This window comes from Onychostruthus taczanowskii, unplaced genomic scaffold (genome assembly GCF_017590055.1).
Source record: "Onychostruthus taczanowskii isolate IOZ18803 unplaced genomic scaffold, ASM1759005v1 scaffold7, whole genome shotgun sequence".
In the NCBI taxonomy this organism is placed as follows: Eukaryota; Metazoa; Chordata; class Aves; order Passeriformes; family Passeridae; genus Onychostruthus; species Onychostruthus taczanowskii.
Window position 1 is genome coordinate 10908854 of NW_024504786.1, and position 12211 is coordinate 10921064.

The following is a 12211-nucleotide window of genomic DNA, read 5'->3' on the forward strand; positions in this document are numbered from 1 at the left end:
TCATTAACTATGCCTCAGGGGAAATTCTGCCAGCAATCATTATAAATAATCCTGATCAAAGCTTGACCTTATTTGACTTGATTAATACTAGAGACAAAAAACCCAACCATGAATTTATAAAAGGGAGAGAATGTATGAAAATAACAGTATTTTAGAGCTTTTGATGCTTGGGTATTGGTGCTTTAAAAATGATACCTGCAGTGCATTTTGGATGGCGTTTTTATCAAGTCCACCAAAAAACAGCTCTTGGCCAAACATCTTCAAGTAGCCTGATGCAAAAGGTTTGTCACTGGAGAATGCCTTCCAGTCAGAAAGCTGTGTGAGAAGATGAAAAAAGCCTGATTCTTCATAACATCTGAGAAAGAAATTTCAGAGATTTTCTTTTGCCCCAGAATTTACCGTTTTCAGGATTTTCTTGAAGTCATAGTCAGTCTCCCAGTCCCTGTCAGGAGTGTAACCTTTGGCAAACAGCTCCTGCAGTCCTTCAGCTGTTATTCCTACCTGTGGGAAGAAGTAAAGCACAGATGCCAGTGGAACATGGTTGTAAGTAGGGATTAGAGGGCAAACTGTGGGTAGAGCCAATTACCTCCAAGGGATCAGCTACTCTTCCAAGGAAATGTGTCCGTAGCTGGGACATTGCTACAGTTGGAATTAAGCTACCTGCATCATTCAGTAGCAAATATTTAGCTGCCAGCCCACTCATAAGGAACTCTGCAGAGAAATAGGCAGTAAGACACAGCACAGTTAATTTTCAGGTCAGAGTGTGCAGATTATATCAATTTACCAATTTAATAATCAATATTATATGAGCAAGGCCAGAAAACTTAGCTATAAAACTGGTGTTCTAAAACAGTTATAGACAGAATATTCTGAATTTTTAAACTAATAATGGCAAAGCTACAAGCTCACTGGTCACTGCATGGTGTTTATGCCATTTTTCCAGTTGCTTTTGCTATATCATAGAATCATAGTATGGTTTGGGTTGAAAGCAACCCCAAGGATCATCCAGTTCCAACCTTCTGCCACAGGCACAGGCACCCTCCAGTAGACCAGTTTGCTCAAATCTGCATCCAACCTGGCCTTGAATACTTCCAGAATGGGGGCATCCACAACTTCTCTGGACAAGTTTGCCAGTGCCTCACCACCCTCACAGTAAAGAATTTCTTCGTAATATCTAATATAAACCGATTCCCTTTCAGTTTGAATACATTCCCCCTTATCCTGTCACTCCATGCCTTTGTGTAAAGCTGCTCTCCAGGTCTCTTGCACACTCCCTTCAGGTGCTGGAAGGACACAATTAGGTCACCCCAGAGCCACCTCTTTTCCAGACTGATTGGGCTTTCCAGTCCCAATTCTCTTAGCTGTTCCTCATAAGAGAGGTGTTCATCCCATCTGGTCATCTTTCTGCTCCTCCTTAAGACTTGCTCCAACAGCTCCATGTCTTTCCTATGCTGAGGGCCTCAGTGCTGGATGCAGCACTGCAGGTGGGGCTCACAAGAACAGAGGAGAGGTGCAGATTTTTCCCCTTGTCCTGCTGGTCTGGCTTCTTTTGCTGCAGCCCAGGACATGACTGGATTTCTGGGCTGCAAGTGCACATGGCTGGCTTGTGTCCAGGCTCTCCTTTTCCAGCGCCCCAAGTCCTTCTTGGCAGGGCTTCTTTTGATCTGTTTATTCCCCAGCCTGGATTGATATGGAGGGTTGCCCTGACCCACGTGCAGCATCTGGCACTTGGTCTTGTTAAACCTCCTGAAATTCCTATGGACCCACCTCGTGAACTTCTCCAAGTATGGAAAATATGCCTGTCCATATCATTTACATCCAGTCACACTCTGTAAAATCAGCTTATGAAATGCTTTTACGAGACGTCATTTAGGGCACCTTGACTAAGGAGACGAGAAATGAAAACAGATTTGCCATCCTTTGCTAATAGTCAAGGGAAAGTGATACAGATGTCCTGTAAGGACAGATGGTGAGCTATAGATTTGTCTCTCAAATGACTCAAAAACTATTTAATAAATCTAGTCCCAAATGCTGTAACCCTTACATGAAATGCACCAGTTGTTAAATTATTGATAACTAGTGGGTGAACTTTCAGCAAACAATTTGTTTATATTTATTTGTCTACTTAGATATATCATCCATAATGTTCTTAGGTACAGATAACAGTCAGGAATTTTTCTCAGTTCTGGCACAGTTAGATCCTGTCCTGTTTTATGAGTTAAAGTAATCCCTCCGCTTTTCCAGGTTTCAAGAGGGACAAGGCTGACACGATATGTAGGCATCCTTGTTGTTCTTCCTTCTAGCCCTCCTCTCCTGTTCCTACATCTTTTGGAGAATAGGGCGATGTCTATGAACTGTAGTTTTACCACATTGCTTTCATTGTTTTGCTGTATGAATCTATTGTGCTATCCAAAGTGCTGGGTGCTATCTACCTACAAGGTATGAGACTCAGACACAATTCCTGGAATCAAGACACAGGTATTTATGCCACCCCACTTTTGACAGAGGAATAAGTGGAGAACATTCAGTAGATAGTAAAGATGATCCTATTAAAAACAAACAAACAAACAAACAACTAAGTGGTGCCACACCAGGACATTACTAGTGAGTTGACAAGAAACTTTGAAATGTAGTTTTTCTCCGTATGAGCTTAGCCAAGCCAATGACAGGTGTTTTGTGGACAGGACACTAAAACTGAGGCGCAGTACTTTATGTGAATTTGTAAAAACCATTTTTTACGTTCTTACCACAAAACCCTTAGTTAAAAAGTCCATGGTACTTCCTGATACCTAATAAGAAGTATAGCTTAGAAATGATTAAATGACTATATATAGAATTCGTTGACTTGAAGAGAGCAGGAATATTTTCCATACCTCAGGAATTACATAATGCTAATGCTCCAAGAATATGTTTGCCATTTCACCATGAGAGTTTGATGACACTTGCATCTATCTGATTTATGTCTTGCCCCAAAGATGGGGGAAAGAAAACTTAGTGAGCAAAGAAAGCAGCCTTTGGTATGTATAAACATCAGTACATATGAATCTGTGCATATTGAGAGTCAGATTCCGACAGTCCTCACACTGAGCAGAACCTGAATCACCCCTTTGATTTCAGTAGCAATGTGTAGAGCATGAAACGCTATTTGTGGTGGCCATGTGTGACAAATTCCAGAGTAGAGATAGATTCAGCTGACACTATTTCCTGTCATTAAAAATTCAGCATCTAGCACCACAAAGATCTGTGATGCTGGGGGCAGATTTTTGTTTTTATCAAGGAAATAGGTACTGCATTACGGCCGTCACTATGGTAACTCGTCCAGAATGGACTCACAGAAACACATTTTACCTGTGGCTAGTGGAGACAAATCAAATTAGAAACCTGGAGGATGGATCCTCTTCCCATACTAGTGTAGTAGGAGATTGATTTAATTTAGCTGAGTTATGCAAGTCTAAGATTAGCATGTGTGAGAAAAAGATCTTGTTTTTTACTTTTCAGGATGAGTACCTACCAATCCATGGTAGCCAAATTACTGACAATGGTCTTTACCAGGAAGTAACAGCAATTCCCTGATGTACTGCATTTCCAGGCTACAGCCAAAATAAAGTATTCCATTTCACATGGCCTCCTGCCAGCATCCCTCATACATATTGCACCGTTCTTTCTCACTGTGTGAAAATTTAGGTGACTTAATTTTAAAAGCAAGAATTAGAAGATAAAATGAGTGCCTAAACCAAGAAACACATATTTTCATATTAACAGAAAATGTATCTATCCCTGAATGTGTTTTAAGTAGTACAAAAGTTCACATGGTGTATATTAGTGACTGTGTTTCTTTGGGCACTTGCTGTCTCCATCATTGAGGGAGCAAGCACATGTATAGTATATTACTGTGATTCTTACAGTATGTATTATATTTATTTCTATTATAGCACACATTAAATGGTCACGTAAACCCCACAAAACTGGAGCAAGATAACAATAAAATTTACAAAACTCTTTCAAACCACACCCTTGTCTCCAAAGAGGAGGCAGCAGTACTTGTATGCTCAGTACTTGTATGTACTTGTATGTGGATTTCAGATGTTTCAGAGTCTCTTAACATTGATTACTTTGAAAAGAATCTTAACATATACTAGTGAATAACAAAAGTTCTAAAAACATCCAACTCCTGATAGATAAACAGCATGTGCAAGGAGACTGTGTTTGGAGCTTTAATCTCCCAAGATTACCAGCTACATATGTCAAATCACTGAGGCTGTCATGGTAATTTACATAGAGGAGTTGCTTCAAAAAAATCTACGGAGAAAAATAACATACATGGAAAACAGCAAAAACTACAATGTGGCCCAGAAAAACCTGTCTTCTAATCTGATCTTTCCCTGTTTTATCTACATTTTTGTGTGCAACTCTCATGTAACTGCCCAGTCTCCAGATACCACACATAGACCTGCTCATTCTAGGACAGAATCTTGGTAGGAAGATGCAAGAAAAATCTTTAGACAATAAACTTGGTGTAGCTGCTCATAGGTGTAATGAATTGTCACATCTGAAAGTTTTCAGAGTTTTCATTCACTGGCCACAGTTGTTGGGGTGTGGAGTATTTAGCATCACATTTGGATGCAGCAGGAGTTGTAGGTGTTCAACACTGGTAGAAATTAATCCACTTCAGCAGTAATTTAGGTCTCTTCTGCTTGTTTGGTGCTGAACAATGGTATGAAATTGTTAAGCACCACTGAGAATGCAGCATTTGATACAGGAGCATGTGCCTCCCTGACTAATGAAACGGAGGGTTAGAGCCCCACAAGCCCTCTGGTAATTTCATGCTGGCAGTGTACAATGCAAAAGACACAGCGACATAAACACTCTTCAAATGGAGAGCGTGAGATTCTCATATTTTTTTCGCTGAAGAGAGGAAAATATGGAGGAACAACATGCAGCCTAACAGCTGGAGAATTGGGCTCTCATACCGTACAGTTTTTTTCCCCACATATTCACTAGTGTATATTTTCTACAAAATCTTCTGGACCTCACCTTTAAAGATGCTGAAGCGGAAAACCTTGCTGAACTGGTATCCAGACTTGTCAAACTTGGGACTTAGTGCTCTGACAGCCATTCTGCAGGCAGAAGCTCTGAAAAAATTCCATGAGCACATTAATATTTCAATTGGCTTGCAACAAGTGTTTCTTCTAGGAAGGGAATTTTCCTTACATCACTTGAAGATCTGGAGCTGTGCTTCTTCCCAGGGCCCTCAAGTGAGAGTAGATGAAACTTGCCACTTGCATGCTAGGCTCCTTCAGCACAGCATCAGCTAATGTCATCACAATTGGAAGACCTGGCTTGGTTTCAAGTAAAACTGCTGCAGCCAACATTCGGATTCGAGGATGAATTTTTTGGTTCAGGAAAATCTCAAGGGTAATAGCCTGGACCTGAAAATAATAGATATATCCAGTTTTACTGTATGTTTGAACATTTTGCTAATAACCACCAGTGAATGAGCTGTTTCATCAATAGCACAGTAAAAAATTGGATTATTTAATTATTATGGCAACACTGTTTGTGGTTTCATAGTCCAAGGGCTCGAAGGGGCAATATGGTAATGTAGTCTGATTTCCTACACGATCAAAGCCAAGGAACTTCACTAGATAACTTCTACATCAAGTCTTTTATCCTTTTTGAGCTATCCCAGTGTACGTAAAAGAGATTTCATTAATCCATTACATAACTGAGAAGTGATTTCAATAATCACTTATCCCTATGCATAAAGGTACAACTTATTTCTAATAATGTGATCTTCTGGGGTACTTTCTGTTAAATAACAGCATAAAAATGAAACAAATAATACCTAATTTATTACCAGAAATCTCTATGCCATATAGGTAGCTTAAACCAAAATTTAATGCAATAAATGTAATTTCCTTAGTAGTACTTGTGGTTGACATGTTTGCCCTCAGCAATATTCACTACCAAGACAAATTTAGTGCTAGAACATTTGCAGTTTCCAGGGGGGCACAGAAGCCTTTGGCCCTAACATTAAAATGGATATGGATGATGTGCCACTGTTCTGGCAAACCTCCTGCACAGCCCTGTCCTGCTTGGACAGAGCACATCCATGAGCTGTAATGAAGAATGACTCAGGAAACTTCAGCAAACTTTGGAAAAAAACCCTGACTGGTTTTATGAGTTTGAATATGTTGATTATCAAATGTCAATATAGATGAGGCGACAAAGATGCAGTAGGCTGAAATGAGGCTTTTCAAACTAAATAATAAAAAAGGTCATGAATTAAGTATGCTTAATATAAATATGGGTGTGTACCCAGCTGCAAAATAGGCAATGAACTGTTTTTTGAACAATAAAAAAAGTGGTCACAATCATTAACTTGTTCTGGATCAATTTTCTCCAAAGAAAATGCATAGGAAATGAAACTGAGTGGTCTGGGCCACCTGTGGAAAGCCAGGCCAGAGAGCAATCAGAGATGCAGTGTTGGTCTCAAACACCAAATTGGCTTTTTTTCTTCCCCAGAAAATACTTTAACTTCCACCCTTGCAATTCTTTCCCTTCCCTCCTCTGCATTTCCCCATCCAGCTCCTGCACTCTAAGCTAAATTGTTTCTTTATTCCTTTGGTTAAAAGCATACCCTGGCTCACTATTGTCTGTGGATCGATATGTGCACTCAAACTGGGAGGCACATGCAAAAAATTAGTATAATGGAAACACTGATACTGATTAGTAGGTGAATAGTTAATGAAAGCTTTTATTTTACGTTTATATTAAGAATTTACTTATATAAAACAAGAAATTTTAACATCAGGAAAAAGATCTTGAAAAGCTTGAAAAGATTTCTATTTAAAAGCAAATTGCTTCAAAGTGAAAACCATTGTAAAGTGATGTCTGTGGTACATCAGAGTATGCTGGTATAGGCATTGTATGTGAGATCCAATAATTATCTCAGTCAGGGACAAAAGTCACATTTAGTAAATGTTCTGTTTATGACTTAAGCCCATACAATGTCTGTAAATTTGTAATTAGGATGCAAACCCCTGGTACCTATTTACAATAAAATCTGGTCTTGAATTACGATTAGATGTGACGCTCAGCATTAAACATCAATTCTCTGAAAACCTTGTTTTGTGGTTCTCTCACATACCAAAGGTGAAGTAGTACTAAACATATTTGGGTCAATAATTTAGTTTTCTGTCTAATGTCCTTGGAAATGAAATGTTTGCAATGGAAATACTGATTTGTCTTCAACAACAATGAATGTACCCTTTTAATGGGATTTTTTTGTTGCAGTCTGAACTACTGGAGATTAACGTCAAAAGAAATAAGACATGCCTACCAAGGAATGGCTAAGTATGTTTTTTTAAAAAATAATGTTATCTTTAAAAAAAATTGATCTGTTTTTCCCTCATCACCCATTATCTATTAGCAGCCTTGTCAGTGGAAGTCAGAAGGGCAAAGGAGGCAGTTTTGTTTTCTTACCATTTTGGGGTCTTTTAGGCCTATGTTTTTCAGGGCCATCACAGCAGTCACATGGACCCTGAGCGGCAAATCTGAGGCACCAGCTGCATATCCTGGCAAAAACTTCTTGATGTGCTTGATGCTGGCTGGATGTCCTACATTCCCAAGGGCTTTCAAAGCCAGGGAAATTTCTTCTGTGCTAGACTTGCTCAATGCCTCTCCTGCAAAGCCATGAAGAAGCTGAAAAATGCAAACAAATCTGTTGAGTTCAATTCAAGCTCTTATCTATATTCCATCCACCAGCCTGTTCTGGGGTTTGACTTCCATAATTTCAGTTTGTTCAATTCATTTATTTTAAATATTTTCAAATTCTTATTTTTCCTCATGAATAGAACATTTTATTCATAGAACAAGTGTAGCTGCAATGCACAGCTTCTTCTCATTATACCTTAAAGTTATCAAGTAAGATTTTTAAAGGAAAAAAATAACAGCTTGGACCTAGTGCCCACTGCCTTTCAAGGTAAGCTGGGAACCCTGAAATAATGCTGCTTGGGCATATCTCTCATGGTTGAAGAGAGAGAGATATAAATACAGATACAGTTAAACCTTCAGAGCCTTAAATAAGATTCCTGAAGTTATGGCTAGTGGTGGTGCTCTTAACCAACTATGACAGCCTCTTTTTAGTGTGGATTAATAGATGGAAAATGAGACCACAGCCAACAATTAGGTAATTTTACAGCCTTCATTGTAAGCAACTGGATCACACTTCCATTAGTATGGCAAGATTAGAAGTAGTTGTCTGAAGGCTGAATAAAAGCAAAGAACTAAATCCTAATAGATAACAGTTTTAAATGATAACAAATGGCTCTAAAAAAGCAGCTGATATGTTAGAGAATAATTTCAATACAGATTCTGTATTTTAAAATAACACATTTAAGATCCCTTGATGGTGTAGAAACAGTCTACTTGATATTACTGATCAAATGAAGGGACACTGGAAACACACTGAATAAGCCTAAACAATCATTTGCTTTGGGAAAGAATTTTCATTCTCTGACACAGGGCTTCTCAGATTTAATTAGCTCAAGAGCATTGGTGGCAATTGTAACACAGGAGACTAATGTAGGAATGTTGGCCATGCCTGTGTACTGCAGGAAAAACATCATGTCAGGCACGCAGTGTAATTGGAACACCCTGCTCTCACTGGGGATGGTGGATTGACAGGTGCCAAAGACTAAACACATATTTCTCTTTCCCTCCCTGTTACTGGCTGAGTGGTTGGCTCCATAAAACATGACATCCATTTTTAGAACTGGGAAATGCTATTTAATGACTACTCAAATTGTTTTGAGGCCATACTGATTAAAAGCAGTGTAGAACAGAGAGGGTGTTATTGGTGTTACAATAACCTTATAGCCTATATTGATGACTGGGCTCTGCTTCTGGCTAGGATACGTTAATTCTGACAAAAAACTGGGCTTTTGTATCACTTAGTTAATTTATAAATATACACAACACCTATATTTAAAGTATTTTTGAGCAATGTTACAGAACTTCATTAATAATTGGCAACAAAGCACTCAGGGACAGATAGAAATGTTATAAATTGTGTGCTTCTTCCTCTCACTCTCTTTCGTGCGCTAATCTAAAGATAAAAATGCTGTATTTAACCAGCTGGGGTTCCTTTCCCCAAAGGAAGCACTGTAGTGAAGCAAAATACAGCTTTCTGAATAATGAAGAAAGAACTCAAGGCTTAATTTTTCTTTCAAATGATAAACAACCCCGTGGTTACCTGGAGACACTCGGAGCAGGAGTCTGACGAGGAGCACTGCTTGTGGCACAGGGACGCGTAGCTGAGGTGGCAAACCTTCCCAAGCATGGAGCTTGAGCGTGGGCAATGCTTCTTTACTATGAGCTGGGGAGAAGGCAGTTGATCATTACTACCATTAATGAAGAGAAATATTATTGAAAAATATGCTCCTGCCCAATGAAACCAGGCTTTTTATTTTATTTTTTTTTTGGTTGATGGATTTTCAGTTAATCTGTGGACAGTACTGTGTTTGACAGTGTAATTATAAAGTAATACCAAGTAAGATCTGGAAGGCAGATCTGTGTCTTTTACAGTGTTTCACATTTAAATTTGGCATAGCCTGTAATCCAAATGGAAGAAATGACCCAGTCATGGAATGGAAAACTGCACATTATTGAAGAAACATTCATCATGTTTTGTGATTGCCTCAGCTATAGGCACAATGAATTTGAGATTTGTTGTGAATGGACCTCACTACTTGGGCAGCCAGGAACATCTTTTATAAATGTAGGAGCTGACGGGAGGCACCAGCCCACTGGTTTCTTGTGTGGGAAGAGAGCACCAGCACACAGTAACAGTTGGGCTCTCAGGGCTGTCACTGGGGGAAAAACTCAAGTCTGAGGTTCATTGTCTCTACCTAGGGTAGGCAGAGATAAATTCTTGCATCTGAGACTGGGATTAAAGCCTGTGTATACAGAAAAAAATTGCAAAAATAATTAGACTTCCTCCTACATGGCCTTCACATGGATATAATTCCCTTGGTTTTGACAGATCTTCTCAAATTCATACCCATCCTTCTAGGACAATTAGGAAAAATACGTGGATATAACAAATATGTATTTCTTGCTCCCTTGTCTTTGTAGACAGTCAGAGATCTAATCTGATGTAACTATAAAGTACATTTGGAAAAAGAGAGACTAGAAGCCACTGTTTGCAGCAATAACCTCTGTCCCCGGGAGGTATTTTAGTCTTTATTTCCTGTTTCATTCCAGACTAATTTTTGCCCTTTTGATTTGCATTCTTCTCCCCTTAAGACACTCAGGAAACAAAGCCCTTTCAACCTCACTAGAGGATATAAACCCTTTATCTTTTCAAAACCTTTGCTATCTTGTCAAAGGAATAAATACAACAGATGCTAGAATCAGCAGAGTGGTTTGAGAGTGTTTTGAGAATCCTACCGTTGCTTCCTCCATCACATCCCAAGTTGGAGTGCTGGAGTGCAGAGCCACAAGCACAGTTTGAGTCACTTCCCAGTTGGTGAGCTCCTGCTTTTCCATTTTGTGCCGCAGGAACCTGAGCCCACGGTGACTGGCCACTGCAGGAATTATATCCAAAATGTGGCGCCTGCAATGGGAAAGGCAAGCAGCATTTTCCAAGTCTGCCTCTCGACACAGGCATCCCAGAGGGTCTCCAGCAGGAGCAGCACCACCTTTATTGCCTGTACCTGTAGGCTGGCCGACTGGAGTATCGCTTCCACACTGATTCGTAATTCTCCTCATTTGCTGCACGGAAGAGCTGCAGAAGCTTGAGAGCTTTTGCTGGTGCATCACTGGGAAGCTGGTCAGAGGTGGCCTCTACTAATTCTTGCAGGCTTTCCTCTATCTGCAGAAAGATGAAAATTCAGGAAGCTCACATACATAATTTCCCATGTGCAGGGATTTAAATTTCCAACAAAGAATCTGTCCAGTGGCTAGGCTTTACCTGGCTTTCCACATCTTTTATTTTGAATAAGTGGACAGGAAGCTGAAGCAATTCACTGCCAAATTGATACTGAAGAGATCCACGAATCTGGTACGCTTTTGGTGGGACCTCTGCCCTCTTCTTCTGCACATCAGTCAAAGCAAGTTTCTGCCTGGAATGGAGAACCCCAGGAAGAAAACATCAGAAGATGCAGGATGCAAACTAAAAAAAACAAAACAACCCAGTAATTCTGCTTCCCCATATTGCAATGCAAATACAAAAGGTTTTGGTATTGAGGGTATTTACAGCCAGATGCATTTGGGCATGCTGCTCAGAACCATACTCTGAGGAGGTGTGCATTTGCACAACAGGGCTCAGAGCAGAGCCATGCTTTGCCTTCCTTTGGGAAAAACTGGGCTTGACAATTTATGGAAGAAGTGGGAGGTGAGAGGCTGTGGTCTGAAGAATATCATGGGAAGTACTTTGTGTCTTAAGGAGTAAACTATGGGCTCTAGAAAAACACAGATGGGAAACTTGCTCAGAAATTATAATTTAATTTAAATATTTTAAGTTCATAAAAGCTGTTATGTGTCTGTGTCTCTCCTGGAAGCTTCAAATGGAATTGAAAGTTTTTAGATACAATAAGAAATGCTACAATTTTTTTACTTGAACAGTTACGATTCCCTCCCCATTTTGTTTGGTAAGCTGAATATCCTGGGGAGTACAAAAGAAGGTTCTCATGAAGCTTTAAATTGGATTTTAAAAGAAAAGGGCCACATAAATTCAGGATTAGTCTTTGGAAAAGTGCTCAACCTTTTGAAAACTTTTTAAGAAGCAACAAACCTTCATCATTTGTTATTAAGAATAATTCCAATGAGAGACTGTCTCTGTAAATATTTGCTCTCTTTTTACATTTTCAGCTAAAGAGATGCAGCCTATCCTACCAATTATGTTTAAAATGGGTCATTTAGGACACTATAATAAAGTTAGGTATTTGTACTGAACAACTGAAAACATTCCAAAAGCAATATTGCTGTACTACAGAGTCTCTCAAAATCTCTGTAGAAAATTGGTGTGTTTATTTTGGAATCTCTATGATCTTCTGTATCATTTCTATTCACTCCTTCCATATGGATTGCAGAGAACTGCTGCAGAAAAATAGCATATAACTGCTTTACAGACAAGCCACTGGAATTTGAATAGAAACTGCTAGAGAATCAGTAGAGATTTTTTCTCTCTTGAAATTTTATACAATAT

At 39.3% G+C, this 12211-nt stretch overlaps 1 protein-coding gene and 1 long non-coding RNA gene across 3 annotated transcripts in view; one reads left to right on the forward strand and one right to left on the reverse strand.

Moving 5' to 3' along the window:
• LOC121345165 overlaps window positions 1–12211 on the forward strand; it is a 62156-nt gene that overhangs the window by 24649 nt on the left and 25296 nt on the right. For both annotated transcript variants that reach the window (XR_005953930.1, XR_005953931.1), the window contains exon 2: window positions 7297–7356. This is a non-coding gene — a long non-coding RNA (uncharacterized LOC121345165). The remainder of the gene's footprint in view (window positions 1–7296; window positions 7357–12211) is intronic.
• Window positions 1–12211, reverse strand: part of LOC121345164 (vitellogenin-1-like) — a 43306-nt gene that overhangs the window by 22944 nt on the left and 8151 nt on the right. Inside the window, exons 7-16 of the mRNA XM_041421764.1 lie at window positions 10976–11126; window positions 10719–10876; window positions 10453–10618; window positions 9257–9379; window positions 7486–7704; window positions 5212–5429; window positions 5035–5132; window positions 587–711; window positions 400–501; window positions 196–315 (exon numbers count right to left, since the gene is read on the reverse strand). Of these exons, the coding sequence (XP_041277698.1) occupies window positions 196–315; window positions 400–501; window positions 587–711; window positions 5035–5132; window positions 5212–5429; window positions 7486–7704; window positions 9257–9379; window positions 10453–10618; window positions 10719–10876; window positions 10976–11126 (1480 nt within the window). The remainder of the gene's footprint in view (window positions 1–195; window positions 316–399; window positions 502–586; window positions 712–5034; window positions 5133–5211; window positions 5430–7485; window positions 7705–9256; window positions 9380–10452; window positions 10619–10718; window positions 10877–10975; window positions 11127–12211) is intronic.